The 19,301-nt window shown below is 42.0% G+C and overlaps 1 protein-coding gene across 1 annotated transcript in view; it reads left to right on the plus strand.

Moving 5' to 3' along the window:
* Window positions 1-3,003: 3,003 nt before the first annotated feature.
* Window positions 3,004-19,301, plus strand: part of LOC140199072 (glycerol kinase) — a 114,343-nt gene continuing 98,045 nt past the window's right edge. The window contains exons 1-2 of the mRNA XM_072260539.1: window positions 3,004-3,149; window positions 12,230-12,303. Coding sequence (XP_072116640.1) covers window positions 3,096-3,149; window positions 12,230-12,303 — 128 coding nt within the window. The 5' untranslated portion in view covers window positions 3,004-3,095. The remainder of the gene's footprint in view (window positions 3,150-12,229; window positions 12,304-19,301) is intronic.

Consider the following 19,301-nt stretch of genomic DNA (forward strand, 5'->3'; position numbering starts at 1 on the left):
AAATGCCAGCCATTCTGAACCCCAGGTCACTTTTGACCCACAAAAGTTGTGATTTGAGCTTCTTATTGGTTTGTGGATGGTATTAATCCTGTACTTCTGCAGAAACTGTGAAAACATAGGGAAGACAGGCAGTAGCCTCATTGTTAGATTTCCTGGTTTTTCCGCCAGCCCTTTCAAGGGGCTGATTGATTTCTTTCACCTTGTAGCCATTTTGTACAAATGCTTTTCCTTCTTCTTTGATTAACTGTGTGAGAACTATTTCAGATCCACAAGGAAATAAGACAATTACACACAACCTTCCCACAGATTGGCAGGTCAAAGATGACCTGGGACTCAGAATGGCTAGCGTTCACAGGATTCCCTGTGAATGCAGAGCAGTGTATATCAGCCAGGCAGGACACACAGTGAACTAAGAAGGATGCAATTGATGGCAAACTACTGGGCTAATTTGCAGGGTTACAATGATTCTCATGCTGCAAAAAGAGTGTTGCAGGAGTGCTGGGAAAATGGGAGGTTTTAGAGGGGTAACATTAGTCGGGTAGGGAATGATATTGCTAAAGAACGTGGAGTGTTTGATCTAAGGATAAGTCCTTCAGTAGTTTATCCAGTTGTAGCTCCATGGAAGATTGTATGGCCTGACATAGACTGGCATTTGTTAGAGGTAAAAAGGAAAGGAAAATATAAAACTGATTTGGTAAGTGCATTTAACTGTCATGTGATGGAAAAGTATAGTGATTATACTCAGATTTATACGGATGGTGCTAAGGAACGTGAAACAGGAGTGACAGGGTTTGGGGTGGCTATACCAGTAAAGGAAATTGGAATCAGCAGAAAAACATCTAATAAGTTAGGGGTGTATACAGATGCTTGGGCATGGTCTGGTTCAGAGGTATTTATATCTCCATTGTCCATCTCTCCTGATTGGTTAGTCCTCATCCAATCAGGTTTCCGCTGTCTCACCTTGTTTACAATCGAATTCCAGTTCTTACCTCGAGCGAGACCTTCATCTTTGTTGATGATTTTCCCCTTAGTTTTATTTCAATGGCTTCTTTCACCAGGCAATCCCAAAAGCCATGGACAGGGTACAGTAGAACAGTGTTCTGTTACCACTGATTTCTTTGGGTAACCCAAACGGAAACACCTCCTGAATCAGCAGAAGAACATCTAATAAGTTAGGGGTGTATACAGTGGAGATGCTGGCAGTGTTGGCTGCATTGCGATGGGTGGAGAAAGCTAGACAAGTCAAAGTGTTGATATGCTCAGATTCATCCTCAGTTCTCGCAAGTTTAAGGTCTTTTCTCTCAAATAGTCGGCAAGATGTACTTTATGAAGTCCTTCAGTCAGTCACAAGAATTGCAAGTCAGGGAGGTCAGGTAAAATTTCTATGGGTTCCAGAACATGTAGGGGTGAAGGGGAATGAGAGGGTAAATAAGTTGGCAAAGAGGGCGTTAAAGAAAGAAAATATAGAAATGCACATTAGTATCAGTAAAGCAGAGGTTAAGTGTGTAATCTGGGAAAAAATCAGCCAAATGTAGCAAGAAAGATGGGACAGGAAGGCATTTATATCAAATACAAAAGAGTGTTGCAGGTACTAGGGTAGGTAGTGGATACCGAAGAGAGGAAACTGCGTGGACTAGGTTAAGGCTGGGGCACTGTGCATTAAACAAAGCATTGAAATTTATAGGGAAACACCAGACAGGATTGTGTGAGGAATGTCAGGACGAAGAGTCAGTAGAACATGTAGTTCTGAGTTGCAAGAAAGTATGGGATACAGAGAGAGATGATGAGAATTAATCTAAGGGAATTGGGGGTGCAGGAATTCACATTAAAAGGGTTGCTGGGCATGGGTGAGAGAGCACAGGTCAGGGTACTTTTAGCTTTCTTAAGGGATACAGGGGTTTTTTTATATGATATGATGGATAAACAGGAATAGGGTACTAGGATAGCCAAAGATGGGAGGATAAAGTGTAGGTTAGTGTGTGTGTGTGTGTGTGTGTGTGTGTGTGTGAGATTGGGTGAAGGAATTTAGAATGTAAGTCCATCGCACTCTCCAGAGCAGAAGGTGGTGGTAATGCACTATTAAGTTGGGTGCCAACCACCATAAAACAAGACGAAGAAGAAGTTGCTGCCCAGGCATGAAATGTCAGTTAAAATTGATACCTGTACCCAGCTGGAAGCCCGAGAAGAGTTTATTTATCATTTATGTTGGGAAAGCACTAGATCCTTTTTCAGAAAGCTTTTCAATCTCTTGTCAGGCTGTGGTTTATGTGAAAATAGATGAGATATGGTACTGGTGAATTGGATTAAGGAAATTGTGTCCATCACAGAATTACAGTTCTAACGTTGTTTGTAGTATTATTTCCAATTGGGGCAACTAGGCACTCTATCCTTGATAAGAGCCCCTCCATTTTCTGTACTGTGGATGGTCGCGGTCATCCCCCTCCCGTGGTTGGTACCACATAGTTAGAGTAACCTTGTGGGGCTGAACAGAAATTACCAATTATTACCTGTTTGGTTGTTTCCCAAACAAAGACGGCAGTAGAAATATAAAGGGCCGAGCGGTAAGTCATCGTACACAATCATTATCTGATGCATGTAAAGGGAATGAGTCTTAACACTTCTGCAGAACATAGGTTCTCAGATGACCTGCCCTGCCCCATAGCATAGTAGACCATGTGGACTGCTTTCCATAATAGGATATAGGAAGACATTGATGTTTAAATTCGCTATTCTCAGTGCACCACACTAACATTGTCTATATGCCAGTATGTATTCTCCCAGCCAGAGGGAGTACCTGAGGAGAAGGCCGGTGGCTCCTACGCAGGTGTATGCGCTTGCCGGTGAGCGGCTTGCGACAGCCGCCCCCATTGTCTCCTCACTCATTGACCCTGCGCGGCCTCTCCACCTCCACATGGAACCGCCGACGCCTTCATTTTAATTGGCTGCCGCGCTCAGCGAGGTTGAGGGGAGGTGATGACGTAACATTCAGCGCGACGTGAGCGATAGGGAGGAGGAGTGGCAAAGCCGGTCGCTGGGGAGACGGTGCGCTCCTGTGAGTTGCTGGGCAGCGGCGGGGGTTCAGTCAGTCAGGCACTATGGGGGTCCTGGTTGGAGCAGTTGACCAAGGCACCAGCTCCTCTCGGTTCCTGGTGAGTACACAGCACCTCCTCACTCTAGCGCCGAGGACAGCCTGCGGGTTTGGCTCGCCAGGCAGATTCGCTATGGTGTATGCAGGTTGCTGCTATCAGATCGTATTCAATGCAACTTCTCCCCTTGGTGTGCGAATCCGAAGATTTGCAAGTGGTCAGAAAGTGTCATGTACTTGCATGGCATGCAGTCACCAGCACTGCCAGCGAAAGTGAAACATTATACCGTACCATATTGTTACATCTGGTGGAAGTATATTGTTTGGTGATGTTGGAGCTAACATTAATCGGGTATAAACTGTGCAGTATTGTGCAAATGTCTTGGGCATATGTAAAAATCTGTAAAATGAAGATGCTTTCAAAAATAATGAAATGAGAGGCATTGATCGTGTGGCTAGAGGCTTTTTCCCAGGGCTGAAATGGCTAGCATGAGAGGGCACAGTTTTGAGGTGCTTGGAAGTAGGTATAGAGGAGATGTCAGGATTAAGTTTTTTTACGCAGAGAGTGGTGAGTGCGCGGAATGGGCTGCCGGCGGCGGTGGTGGAGGCAGAAGCGATAGGGTCTTTTAAGAGACTCCTGGATAGGTACCTGGAGCTTAGAAAAATAGAGAGCTATGGGTAAGCCTAGGTAATTCTAAGGTAAGGACATGTTCAGCACAGCTTTGTGGGCCGAAGGGCCTGTATTTTGCTGTAGGTTTTCTATGTTTCTAAATATCAAGTGTACTGTAAAGAGTTAAAAAAACTGAATCAATTCAATGTTTGGCGTGACCACCGTTTGCATTTAAAACTATCAATGATCGTAGATACACTATCGTGCAGTTTTATAAGAAAATCGATTGGTAGGGTGTTTCAGTCACGGAGAGCTTTCCTGTCTCCAGATTATCGCAGACAGCCTCGAGGGCTCTGTGGAGGCCATTTCCATTTGAAACCATATAAAAATATAGGGTGCTTAGGATATTTGCACAATGCTGAGATTGGTGTTCATTATAGGGTTATGGGGTGACGCTAGAGACCGCAGATTTTTGATTTTGTGGGGGGAGGGGGACGACAAACAAGTTTGGAGGCAAATAGTCTGCTTTGATTCCAGATCCTTCATTTGGGCTGTAGATTTCCCTCCGTGGTTTCTGCCTGACTTGCTGAGTTCCTTCAGTAGTTTGATTTTTGTAAGCTATCGTATATGATGGAAGGGCATTCACAAGAACGCATTGTAATCGGCATTTGCAGCCGATAGATATTATAAGATTTTAAAGCATTTTTTCCATAATTAATCATGTGCGTGGTGTAGCGTTGCAGAATTGACCAGCTGTAGCTCGTGCGGGTTTCATCGACGTGAAAATAAGTTCTGCTCGCGATTGGACCTCTCCGTGCAAGCTGTCACACATGTATTTTACAAAATGTTCTGTACAGATTGTTGCTGACACACATTAATCCAACGAGTTAGGTCGCAAATAGTACATCTGTGCTGGCGTCCTTGGACGGGTTGTAGAAAATTGTGCTCTCCGCTACACATCTTCAGAAGTTTGTCAAAGTTTTAGATGACTTCCCGAATCTATGCTAACTTCTACAAAAGTGCAGGTGCTGCCTTATTTTCTTCGTAATGGCACTTGCTGCTGCACCCAGGACAGATCCTCTGAAAAGATAACACGGAGGAATTTAAAGTTGCTCACTCTCTCCACCTCTGATTCCCCTGATAACGACTGGCTGATGGACCTCCAGTCAATAATCATTTCCTTGCTCTTGCTGACATTGAGTGAGAGGTTGTTATTGTGGCTCCATACAACCAGATTTGTTGGTGTGTTAGCAAATTTAGAAATGGCATTGGAGCTGTAGTTAGCCTCAATGGAGCAAGTAGAGCAGGGGGCTGAGCACACAGCCTTGTGGTGCATCTGTGCTGAGAGGGATTGTGGGGATGGAAGTGCAGAAAAGATTTGAGGTTGTTGCCAGGATTACAGGACCTGAGATATAGAGAGAGGTTGGCCAGGTGAGGTCTTTACTCCTTGGAATGTTGGAGAATAAGGAGTAATTTTACCAAACTGTTTAAAATTGAGAGGCATAGATGAGAAGGATGGCAAGTCTTTTCTCCAGGATAAGAAGAGTACAAAACTAGGGGGCGCAGTTTTAAGGTGAGAGGGAAAAGATTTAGAAGGGATTCAAAGCGGCAACTTTTTACACACAAAGGGTGGTGTATATATAGAATGAGATGCCAGAGGAAGCGGTTGAGAAAGAGACAATATCACTTAGAAGCTCTTGGTAGGTACATGGGGGTGTAGGGTATCGAGGGATATGGGCTGAATGCAGGAAATTGGGACTAGCTGAGTGGGCACCATGGTCAACGTGGACTGGTTTGGCTGAAGGACCTGTATCTGAGCAGTATTGCTCTAAGACTCTGACAGTGCTAATCTGTCATTGTGCAGCATGACAGCAACCTATTCAGCTCTTGGACAATAGCTGGACAGTTCAGTTGAGTGCTACTGATTGCTTGTTGTTTGCCTTTCTTCACGTGTGAAGGAAAATGGTGGGTCTAAGACAGGTTGGTTGTAGGATTTTAAGTCGGGATAACTGAGTGTGTCAGAGTGGAGTGGGTGGTCAGAAGGATATTTGGAAACGGGTGTCCAAGAAGAGAGTGTATTCGTATAAACAGGCATAAAATGTCCAAACATTTTTCAAATATGCAAATAGTAAACAGATTTTGAAAAGATCCTGCATGGGCTCTGACTTTTTTGAGTTTCCATGTGATCGAAGGCAAGGTGGCAAATTAGATTCAAACTGGCTTGGCGATAGGAGGCCTGGAATTAGAAGCTTGTGACCAGTGATGTACCACCGGCTCAGTGTAGGATCCTTTGTTGCCCATATGTGAGCGTTATTTTTTCCAATTTGAATATGGGGTATCATTATTAAGCTTGCAGGTGATACGAAAGCAGTGATGGTGTTTACAGTAAAGATAGAGTTAGGTTATAGGTATTAATCATTTAGTAATGTGAGCAGAACAGTTGTAGACAGAATCCTAAGTGTGAGATAATGTATTTTGGGAGGTCTATGAAAGATAAGACAGTCACAATGGAGAGTATTGAAGAACAGACAAATCTGTATACATGTTAAAGATGGCAGCACAGATAATGTGATGAAGACAAAGGCATTGACCTTTCGTTTTTCAGGATATAGGATATCAGAGCATGGAAGTTAAGGTAAATCTTTTACCAAGTATTGCTTAAGCCACAGCTGGAGTACTGCACACAAGTTCAGGTTGCCACACCTTTGAAGGGACATGGTTATGCTGGAGTGTAGAGGAGGTTCACTAGGATGTTGGAATTGGTTTATCATTGTCACATGTACCGAAGTACTGTGGAAAGCTTATCTTGCATACTATTCAATTGGATCAATTTCTTACAACTGCATTAAGGTAGAAAAAGGTAAAACTATAACAATGCACCATAAAGTATACTGGCTACAGAGACTGTGCAGTGCAAAAAGATAATGAGGTGCAAGGTCATAACAAGAAAGACTCTTGAGCTCACAATCTACCTTGTACTAGGAAGCCATTCAATTTTCCAGTCTTCCAGAATCAAGTGATTCTTGAAGGATCACCACTGATGCCTCCACAATCTCTTCACCTACCTCTTTCAGAACTCTACAGTGTAATCCATCTAGTTCGAGTGACTGATCTACCTTCAGACCTTTTGGCTTTCTAAGCTCTTGTATAACAACTACACTCACTCCTGCCCCCGACGCTGTCGGATTCCTGGCTTGCCTCTGGTGTCTTCCACAGAGAGGCCTGAAGCAAAATGCTTATTCAGTTCATCTGCCATTTTTATTTCCCCATTACTACCTCTCCTGTGTAATTTTCGGCAATAGGCGAATTGCAGTGGGTCAAGGTAGGCTAGGAAGCTGAAGTTAATGCATGTTATGACTTGAAGCTCTTCATGATGGTGGATGTCAGAGCTACCGGACAGAAGTCATTAAGGCGCCTTGTCTTGTTTTTCTTGGGTGCAAGAATGATAGTGTCCATTTTAATGCAGGTGGGAAACTCTGATAGAAGCAGGGAGAGGTTAAAAATGTCTACAAATACCCCTGCCAGCTGATCTGTGCAGGACCTAAGGATATCACCTGGGACACCATTGGGCCAGATACATTCTGCAGTTTCACTTTCCAGAAAACTGCAACATGGGTGCAGATGCATTGGAGGCTCTTGGGTGGATCGTGACATATCAACCCCCTTCTATTCTGAAAAATGCATAGAATGTATTAAGCTCATCAGGAAGTGAGGTGCTTTTGTTGCAATGCTGCCTGACCTTTATTTTGTAGCCTGTAATAGCATGCAAGCCCTGCCACAACTGATAGCTGGTCTAGGAATCAGATTAAGACTTGTATATCTCTGGCATCTTATTGCCTAAGATGGAGCATTTCAGTTTTGTGGGTATGCTTGATAGACAATGCTTGTTCTCCTTGAAGCAAGGGAATCTGAGGAATCAAAATTGGGTTTAATATCACCAGCATATGTTGTGAAATTTGTTAACTCACTGGGGCAGTACAATGCAATACATAATATAGGAAAATAATTAAATCAAATATAGCAAGTATATATGTATATTAAATAGTTACATTTAAAATAGTGCAAAAGCAAATAATAGAAAAGTGAGGTTGTGTTCACAGGTTCAATGTCCATTTAGGAATTGGATGGCAGAGGGGAACAAGCTATTCCTGAATCAGGCTTCTGTACCTCCTTCCTGATGGTAACAATGAGAAGAGGGAATGATCTGGGTGATGAGTGTCCTTAACTATGGACGCCGCTTTTCTAAGGCACCACATTTTGGTGATGCCTTGGATACTAGGAAGGCTAGTACCCAGGATTGAGCTGACTGATTTTACAACTTACTGTAGCTTTTGTTTGATCCAAAGAGGGCTAATAAATTGAGATGAAAATTTTAAGTTGACAAAGCCTCCAAGACTAAGTCAAATTCTCCTAAATGGGATTAGGATAGTTGGGCAGTTCAAGATCAGTATGCTCATAACGAGCAGCATTCCATTCCAAAAAAACTTAGAAGCAGAAATATTTTTGTCATAATGTACTTCAAAACTGATCCAAAACTGACTTGTGTAGCTTCTGGCTTGGTGGTCAAATTTTACTTTGGAAGTCTTTTGAAATTCAACAACTAATGTTCCTGTGGCTTCTATAAAGCTTTTTCAGAAGTACTACAGAATAGAATTGTGGACCTAAGCAAAAGTGTAAGTAGTATGAATGCCAAATGAACTAAGGGAAGTAGTGAAAACAACCATACAATACAGAAATGGAGGTGAAGTATAGAGTGCTATGCAAAAGTTTTTTTATTTTTATTCATGTATATGTGTGGTGTGTGGCCAAGTGGTTAGGGTGTTGGACTAGCGATCTGAAGGTCGTGAGTTCGAGCCTTGGCCGAGGCAGCATGTGTGTCCTTGAGCAACCACGCAATGCTCCAGTCTACCCAGCTGAGAATGGGTACCGGCAAAAATGCTGGGGGTTAACCTCACAATAGATTGGCGTCCTATCCGGGGGAGGGAGTCTCGTACTCTCAGTCGCTTCACGCCACGGAAACCAGCATAAGCACCGGCCTGATGAGCCACAAGGCTCGTGACAGACTTGAATAAACTTTAATATGTGTATATGTATGAGTGTACACACACGCATAGGACTAAATAGTAATGACTATGACTTTATTTTGGAACCTCCTGCATATTTTAATATAAATAACTTGAACTATATTTTTTAAAAAAAGCTCTGAATTTTTGAGAGTTAGCAGTGTGAAAAAGGGGTATTTTCAGTCTATATCAATGCACACCATGGAGGATTGACTGTTATGTACCCAGATTTGTTGCTGAGTCAAAAATAGATGGAACAATAAGATACAAGAATGATATGTAGAATGGAAAGATATTATAAACTAGATGCAATGGAGTGTGAAATGAGCAAACATAAAATTTTCTGCTTTTAATAAAACTAGAATACTTTGAGTTATTTTTTTTGGGGTAGAAGAGCTGTGACTTCTGTACACATCATAAATGGTAAATGACAAGGAACTTGGTAAGGAGGCTGAAGTACGTGACGAGATGAGTTATATAGGACATTGAAACTTGATCTGGAATGTTATATGCATCTTGGTCTCATTGCACAAGGTTGTACTCATTAACCTTGATGTCACATTGGTTCACTGTATTGATTCATGGGTTGAGAGAGCTGTTCACTGAGGGGAAATCGATTAGGGTGGGCCTAAAATCTTGTGTTCAGCAGACTGAGAAGTAATATCATGGACGAATTCATCAAAAGACTGACATGAAGTAAGTTGAAAGATTGAGTCCTTGAGCTCAGCAGTCCACCATAGAATAACAGACACCAGATAATGGATCAATCATTCTGGATTAATGTGAGGAGAAATCTCTGCTTCAAGACTAATAATTGAATTTGGTTTGTTTTGTTTTAAGCAGGACAGAGTGGGCAGTATTGTCTCCATTTGTTTGGTAGACGCTTGAGCTGCATCTGTACTGGAGCAACTTGACCAAAAATGAGTCTATTTCTCCAGTGCATCTGGGGTGTGTCCAGTTTGTTCATCTGCTTCTTGATTTTGTGTGGAATGCCTTGGATTGTCTGAAGATTGGCATCCATCCTTAAGTGAAGGCTATGGGTGCCAAGTCACTGAATATATTTGGGAGGGAATTGATGGATATCAGGGTAGAAAATAATCAAGAGGCTATTTTCCCTCTTAAGTTGCGGGGATACGTGGCCACGCAGTAACTGAAATGCTCCCATGCACAGCTGGATTAAACACAACGAGGAAAAAGTTCATAAAACGTAAAGGAATTTCATTGTGTCTTTCTCCCCCCTCCCCTCCTCTTGAATAGTGATATCACATCTGTGTTATTCCGGTCCTTTAGGTCTCTCCAGAATATTGGTTGGTTTAAACCAGTGTTCCCACACCTTTGCATCCATTCTTTTTAAGACCCCAAGGTACAGGTGTCCGGCCCATGGGACCTGTCATACTTTTGTCTTATCTACTCTGAACGTCAAATCATGGCCATTATTTTATCAGTAGAATTTAATGTAAAACCTCCTTGTGTGCCTTTAAAAATCTATAAAGACATTCCTTTCAAAGTTGAAAGTAAAAGTTATTATCGGAGTACATGCATGTCAGTACGTACAACCCAGAGATTCTTTTTCCGGTGGGCACACTCAGCAAATCCTTAGAGTTGTAACTCTAAACACGATCAATGAAAGAGCAAGAGTGTAGAAGGCAACAAACTGCAAATGCATATAAATAGTAATAAATAACGAGAACATGGAAAAAAAACAATATGGTTCTTAAAGTGAGATCATTGATTGTGGGAACACCAGAAATTGCATGAGTGTAGTTATCCTCTGTAGTTGGGCCCATGCTAGTTTTCAGCAGAGCAAGGATTGCAGTTCCCAATGCCCTTACTTTCCTGACGCATTGTAACTTTTCTGTTTGCATCTCCATCAGATGCCTTTGGACTGCAGCTTATCTGCACACTGTCATAATTTACAGTAGCCAGTCAATCAACTAGAATTGTTTGAGGTGTCGGAGAAGTATGTGAACCTTTGGGGTAAGGCCTTCCATGAAAGCTATTAGGAGTCGGGAGTTCCCAATTGCCCTATGCATATTTTTTTTTAAAAAAGACAGGTTACTGTCCGATCCCACTCTTCTCTAGAAAGATCTGTTCTTGTGCACCATATGTCAATCAAAACAACTTTCAGAGGACCTTGGAAGAATTGTAGAGAAGCAACAAGCTAGAAAAGGCTACAATAGCATTTCTAAATTCCTGGGTGTTCCTCAGTCCACAGTAGGAGAAATTGTCTACAAATGGAGGAAATTCAGTATATTTGCTACTCTTCCCTCGGAGTCCTGCAAAGATCACACCAAGAACATAAAGTGGTAAGACTGCTGAATGGATCCTGACCCGGATCTGGGCCGTACCCTCCAAATATTCAGACCTGCCTCTCGGTTTTTTTGCACTATCTTACTTCCCATTTTTCTATTTTCTATTTATGATTTATAATTTAAATTTTTAATATTTACTAATTTTAACTATTTTAAATTTTTAATATTTGTAATCCAGGGAGTGTGAAGCGCAGAATCAAATATCGCTGTGATGATTGTACGTTCTAGTACCAATTGTTTGGTGACAATACCAAGTATGTGCAATGCTGAAGGAGGGGAAATAGAACCCAAGGGTAACAGCAAAAGACCTGCAGAAATCTCTAGAACTTGCTTGAAGTCTCTGTTCATGTGTTCCACTATAAGAAAAACACGTGTTCATGGAAGGAGACCAAGGAGGAAACCGCTGCTCTCAAAATAATAAAACGTTGCTACATGTCTCAAGTTAGTTTGCAAAAGATCACATGGATGTTCTGTAACACTTCTGGGACAATGTTCTGTGGACAGATGAGACAAAAGTTGAACTTTTTGGCAGAAATGCACATTGCTATGTGTGACGGTGGGGTGGGGGCCCTGAATTACCCCTATGAACTATGCTTTTGAAAAGAGAGAGAGAGAGTTGTTCAACACCAGACACCTTGCTCTTTGTTTAGGCAGATTGTGTTTGCCTATTATTGTGACTTGGGTGAAGATCAGATCACATTATGAGTAATTAATGCACAAAACCAGGTAATTGCAAATGGTTTCACAAACTTTTTCTTGCACCTGTAGGTTTTGAGCTGGCATTAAGAAGCATCAACATGACAATTCCAAACCCCAAGATGCAAATTTTAGGACAATTGGGTTTGTAAGGCTGTTGGAATAACATGGGGACCAGATTGAGTCAAGCACATGTAGTTTTCTGGCAATACTTGCCCCCTTGATGGGTAGTTACATTTTTGGAAAAGTTATCAGATGTACTTAAGTATTGGATTTATTGAAATATGAAGCTGCTGATGCATTATTCTGTTCCAGTTCACTTGTGCTGGTTCCTGCTGTGCCTGTGGTTAGCATCGTGTAACTTCATAGCATATGGATGCAGTTGTACCTTTGAAAATCAACGTTTATGTTTTACTGACTGAGTATTTGAAGAAACTGATAGTATTGAACAACTATTTCACAGGTCTTTGATCCTGAGACATCTAAAGTTGTTGCTCAACACCAAGTGGAAATTACACAACACCTTCCAAAGGCAGGGTAAGTAAGTTGAATGTAGGCTTCATTTTCTGACTTGTTTTCTAGTTATAATTATAGTTATAACTGTTTTGCAAGCAAAAATAAGCTATTGGGTAATAATAACTGTAACATTCACATATTTCTGCAAGCACCAGTAAGTCTGTATCAGAATGATGTCATTCATTGTGCAATATTGATTTGACATCAGCCTGCCATTTTTTTTTGAGCATTCATCAGCAGGAGGGAGTTCTTTTTTCCATGCTGACAGCGTAACAATTGTTAAATTCACTTGGCTTTTATTACTGGGTTGATCTTTTCAACCCTCTTGAAATAGTGATATAAAATTATCGTTCTGCCAATGATTTGACCACTGATCCAGTAAGAAACTGATATATCTGTGGTTAAATGCTGTATGATTAATTTGGGTGATGTTTGCAGGTTTCCTGGTTAAAGTAAAAGTGCGATGTGAATCATGAATCTCAGAAGCTTTGAGTGGAGATATTTGCCAAATCAGTGATGAGTTACAGTAAATTTAACAGTGTCAACATGAGTGTTGGGAGATCTGGCAATGCAAGCAGTCATGACCACATTTGGGTTTTTTAAACAACTTATCACCCGATAGCCAGGCCCTTGAGAATTAACTCCTGGCATTGATCTGCACAGCTATCTGACCCTGTTACCTTCTGAATACACGTCCAGTGAGTCTGCCATTTGATACTATGCAGCTCCTCCACAGAAGTCCACACATTTTGAAAATGTTGAATCCTATAGTCAACATTGATACATTGTTGTCGCCAATTAACTGGACTCTGAAAACTCGATCATTCCTCAATCACACTTTATTTATTTGTGCGCTAGGAGAACAGCATGGCCCCTGTCACCACACTGTTTTGAAGTTTGAACAACGAAATGCCATTTTTATATAGAATTGACTAGCTGGATGCAGGTATTGACAAATTGGTAGCCTTAAGTATGTTCAAATTCCTTATTTACATGATCACACTGGTATTAATCGCCAATATAATCTACCCACGAAAGGTCAATAATAATTCAGAGCTACTAAGTGTCATCCTAGAATCTTTTGATTGCATCATTATCCTGCCTTGTTATGCCAAGTGGCCTCTGTCCCCATCAATGGAAGGGGAAGCTATGTTCTTTGAGGACCTTTCATAGCTGGGTGACTGCATTCTATCATGCCTGGACATTATCTTAACTCTTACTGAGCTGCAACTTCCACAGTATTATCCTTCAGATTGACTACTTGTGCAATTGTCACAGAGTACCACCTTTGAGTGGCACAGACTGACATTGAGCATTGTAAGTTACAGTTTAGATCAGGGGTTCTGATCTAGGGTCCACAGACCCCTTGCTTAATGGTATTGCTTCATGGAATAAAAAAGGTTGAGAACTCCTGGTTTAGATGATTCTTGCTGTGCAGTCTCCTCTACATTGGCAAAGTCAATTGCTGACTGTGTTCAGTTTGTAGAGGTGACTCTTCTCAGACTTTATCCTATTTGTCTTTAGCCCATCTGCCTGTGGCCTCTCATACTTTGCTAATGAGGCCAGACTAAAACTTGGAAGAGCAACATCACGTTTTCCATCTGAGCATATTGTAGCCTCAGAGAAATTCAACAATCTCTAATAACTTGTCACCTTAGTATGGAACTGGAAATTTCTTCTGAAATTGGTGATTAATCCATTTGTTACAGAGCTGTAGAATCAGAGAGCATGGAAACTGACCTTTGTGCCCAACTTGTCAATGGCACTGGGGTTGCCCAGCGACCTGGTCCCTTCAACCTGCTTTGGTCTATAGCTCTCTAAACTCCTATCTAGATGACTTTTAAATGTTGCTAATGTGCCAGCCTCAACCATCAGCAACTCATTCAAAGAATGCACCACGCTTTGCATGAAGAAGCTGCCCCCGATGTCTCTTTTTAAATCTCTTGCTTCTGATTTTGTACTTACTCCGTCTTGTTTCTAGTTCCTTGTGCGGTGGGGGGCGGGGAGACTGTGCTTTCACCCTGTATATGCCCCTCACGATCAGGTCACTCCGCAATTCCCGACATTTCAGGGAATGTAGTCCTAGGCTGCACTCCACTCAGTACAATTTCTCCTTGCAACTCACATTCTGGTAATTCTTTTCTGCACTTTTTAATTTGATAGCATCTTTCCTGTAACAAGGTGAGAAAAGATGTACAGAATGGTGAGTATGGTCTCACCAATGTCTTGTAGAACAGCAACCTAACTTCCCCTATACTCACTGTTCTGATTAATGAAAGCCAGTGTGCCAAACAGCAGCGGGTAGTGGGTTTCTGAAGGGCAGTCGCCACCTTCACTACCCTATTTACCTGTGACACTGACACTGTTTTCAGCAAACTGTACTTGCACTCCTAGTCATGTTCAAGTTTATTGTCACTCACCCATACGCATGTTTACTGCCAACCAAAGCAATGGTCCGGAGGTCCCATTGGAACAGTTTTTGTTGTAATGCTACGGTATCTCCTGCCTGATGGTTGGGGGGGGCGGGGGGTGTGGATTGGAAGGATCATTGCTCATGCTAAGGGTCCTGATAAATATCTCTGGATAGAAGAAAGACCCTAATGCTCCTCTCAGTTGTCCTGCAATCCTCTGTAGGGACTTGCAGTCATTTGCCTTAAATTCCCATGCCAGAACAAATGAAACTGGCGCGTGACTGATGCACTTGGTCAGGGCAGTCTCGATGGTGCTCCTGTAAAAATTGTTTAGGATGGGAGGCAGAGGAGCCTCATTTGTTTCAATCTCATCAGGCAGTGGAGACACTGCTGTACTTCCTTGACTAAAGAGGTGGTGCTAAGGGACCATGTGAGATTGTCTGTTATGGCACTCCCAGAAACTTGGTGCTCCCAGTTCTCTCCATGGATGAGCTACATATGTGCTGTGAGCAGTAGTCAACCAGCATCTTCCTAAGGTCGTCTCTTTGGTCTTGTCCACATTGAGATTCAAGTTATGCTTACACTATTCTACCAGCCGCTTTAACTCCTCTCTGTATGCCATCTCTTTGTCATCGTTGATGAGACCAACCAGTGTTTGAACTTGATGATTCGGTTTGAACTGGATCTACCAGTGCAGTCATCTGTCTGTTCCAAAACACTCCAAAGGCAATGTTTCTTCTCATTTGTAATGACCTGTGTGCACAAAAATCTTGTACTTGCAATTGTTTGTCCAATGACAACAACATGTGCACATTGAATAATTTCTTCAATAGAAACAGTATAAGTAAGCCACTTCTAAAATCTGCAGATAAGTCATTGCAAACTCCACATTGTCAATACTGTCTGCATCAGAAAACGGAAAAGGGAACTTGGTTCTGTATGATTATGAAATGTACTTAACATGCCAACGAGGTAGAAGATGACAATCTTTTGAGCGCAGTTTAAATTCTGTTTCGCGCTCGTAGCAAAAGATGTGCATGAGCATACGCACACACCTTAGAGGGAACATTGTCCCCAGGGCACTACAATTTACTGTAAAATTTGTACATAGATTTAATCTCCCAAAATGCAATAAGACCATAAGACAAAGGAGCAGAAGTCGGCCATTCGGTCCATCGAGTCTGCTCCGTCATTTTATCATGAGCTGATCCATTCTCCCATTTAGTCCCACTCCCCCGCCTTCTCACCATAACCTTTGATGCCCTGACTACTCAGATACCTATCAATCTCTGTCTTAAATACACCCAATGACTTGGTCTCCACTGCTGCCCGTGGCAACAAATTCCATAGATACACCACCCTCTGACTAAAAAAATTTCTTCGCATTTCTGTTCTGAATGTGGCGCCCTTCAATCCTTAAGTCATGCCTTCTCGTACTAGACTCCCCCATCATGGGAAACAGCTTTGCCACATCCACTCTGTCCATGCCTTTCAACATTCGAAATGTTTCTATGAAGTCTCCCCTCATTCTTCTAAACTCCAAGGAATACAGCCCAAGAACGGACAAATGTTCCTGATATGTTAACCCTCTTATTCCCGGAATCATTCTAGTGAATCTTCTCTGTACCCTCTCCAACGTCAGCACATCCTTTCTTAAATAAGGAGACCAAAACTGCCCACAGTAGATCTCACCACACAAGTGAGGTCTCACCAGCGTCTTATAGAGCCTCAACTTCACATCCCTGCTCCTATACTCTATTCCTCTAGAAATGAATGCCAACATTGCATTCGCCTTCTTCACCACCGACTCAACCTGGAGGTTAACCTTAAAGGTATCCTGTATGAGGACTCCCAAGTCCCAATGCATTTCAGAACTTTGAATTCTTTCCCCATTTAAATAATAGTCTCAGATTTATCTGGGTTGAAACCAATTTACCAGTCCTCACCCTACATACCAAGCTGATCAAGATCCTCCTGTAGTTTTTCATCACTTCACATAACCTCCAACACCACCTGTTTTAGTATCATTCACCAACTTGCTAAACATTCGCATTAACATCCAAATTGTTTATAAATTTCAAACCACAAAATCCCAGCACTAGCCCCTGTGGCACACTCCTGGACACAATCGTCCTGTCCAAGAAACAACCCTCAACCATCATTCTGTTTCCTGCCACTGAGCCAATTAGGAATCCAATCTGCAATCTCCTCTTGGATCCCATAAGGATCTAATCATCGATGCTAGCCTGCCATGAGGACTTTATCAAAGGACTTGCTAAAGTCCATATAGATAACATCAATTACCCTACTCTCATCTACCCTCTTCAAGAAGATAACCAAGAATTCAAAGATATTTGTCAAACACTATTTCCCATGCACAAGGCTGCACTGACTACCCAGAATCAGACCCCACCTCTTCAAATGTTTGTAGAATTTGTCCCTCAGTATCCCCTCCAGCAATTTACCCACCGCCATTAGTCATAGTCATACTTTATTAATCCCGGGGGAAATTGGTTTTCGTTACAGTTGCGCCATAAATAATTAAACAGTAATAAAACCATAAATAGTTAAATAGTAATATGTAAATTATGCCAGGAAATAAGTCCAGGACCAGCCTATTGGCTCAGAGTGTCTGATCCTCCAAGGGAGGAGTTGTAAAGTTTGATGGCCACAGGCAGGGATGACTTCCTATGACGCTGTGTGTTGCATCTCGGTGGAATGAGTCTCTGGCTGAACGTACTCCTGTGCCCAACCAGTACATTATGTAGTGGATGGGAGACTTTATCCAAGATGGCATGCAACTTGGACAGCATCCTCTTTTCAGACACCACCGTCAGGGTCCAGTTCCATCCCCACAACATCACTGGCCTTATGAATGAGTTTGTTGGTTCCGTTGGTGTCTGCTACCCTCAGCCTGCTGCCCCAGCACACAACAGCAAACATGATCGCACTGGCCACCACAGACTTGTAGAACATCCTCAGCATCTTCCGGCAGATGTTAAAGGATCTCAGTCTCCTCAGGAAATAGAGACGGCTCTGACCTTTCTTGTAGACAGCCTTAGTGTTCTTGGACCAGTCCAGTTTATTATCAATTCGTATCCCTAGGTATCTGTAATCCTCCACCATGTCCACATTGACCCCCTGGATGGAAACAGGGGTCACCGGTACCTTAGCTCTCCTCAGGTCTACCACCAGCTCCTTAGTCTTTTCCACATTAAGTTGCAGATAATTCTGCTCACACTATGTGACAAAGTAGACTCAATGGCTTGTACTTTTCTGGCTTGCTTTTGATATACTTTTTTAAAACCATGGTACCACATTAACTGATTATCTGTCCTTTGGAACCTTACCCAAAACTAGAGATGAAGAAAAAGGTCCAAGAATAAAGCAGGTCAGGCCCTGGAGGTTTATCACATAGATGTACTTTATAAGGTTTTAAGCACCTTTTCCTTGCTAATTAATGTGTGGTCCAAGACATTTCTACTCATTTCTCTATTTCCTTTGATCCATCATTTTCTCTATAGTAAAAACTGCAGAGATATATTCACAGACGATCTTTTCATTTCCTTGTGTTCCACACACAATCGGCCAATAGGTACATTTAATGTCGAAGAAATGTATACAATATACATCCTGAAATTCTCTCTCATATTAATCTTTAACCTATTCTCTCCCTAGTCTCTCTTAATATATCTATAGATTCTCTTGTGATTTTTGCTTCACCTTGCCTGCCAGATCCTTATCATATCTTCATTTTGCCCTCCTAACCTGTCTCTTAAGTGCACTCCTGCAGTTCATGTAATCATTAAGATACTCACAAGTTCCCAGTTGCTTGTGTGTAGTGTATACATCCTCTTTCCTAACCAGAGCCTCTATCTCTCGTCAAGCTAAGGTTCTGAAATCTCCCTTCCTTGTTTTCACCCTTGCAAGAACATGCATGCCCTGAACTCTCGACATGTCTCTTTTAAAGGCCTCCCTTTTGACAGATAGTCCTTTCCCTACAAATGGTGTTGTCCAATCAACCTCTGCAAGTTCCTGCCCTTGGCTTTAAAGTTCAGATCCTTAACCTGTGAAGTGGTGCTGTCCTCCTCTATAACTTTTAATATTAATGGAATTGTGGTCACTGAACCTAAAAATGCTCACTGACAGACATTTCCAGCAGTTGCCCTACCTTGTTCCTCAGGAGGAGTTTCAGTGTCACACCCACTCTAGTAAGTCCCTCTATATATTGATAAAGGAAGATCTCTTAGATAGGTTTCACAAATTCCACTCCATCCAAGCCTGTTTAGTTGGCCCGGTTGATATTAAGAAAGTTTTAAAATCTCCCACTAATATTATCCTATTATATTTGCAATCGGCTGCGATCTCTACATATGTCTTCCAATTCCATCTGACTACTGAGTGACTGTCCCCTTGTTTCTGTGTTCTATGATCTGAACTTAGACATTGGAAAGAGAAAAAAACTAAATGGCTAGGCATTACCCCTACCCTTGCTTTCTCACCAATGAGTTTTTGAACACCAACAGAACTGCATCAAAGGGGGAAGAGCTGAGATCAAAGACGTGGTAAATTTTGTTTGTTTTAATCCAAGCAAATCAGTTTAGAATA

This window comes from Mobula birostris, chromosome 6 (assembly GCF_030028105.1).
Source record: "Mobula birostris isolate sMobBir1 chromosome 6, sMobBir1.hap1, whole genome shotgun sequence".
Lineage (NCBI taxonomy): Eukaryota > Metazoa > Chordata > Chondrichthyes > Myliobatiformes > Myliobatidae > Mobula > Mobula birostris.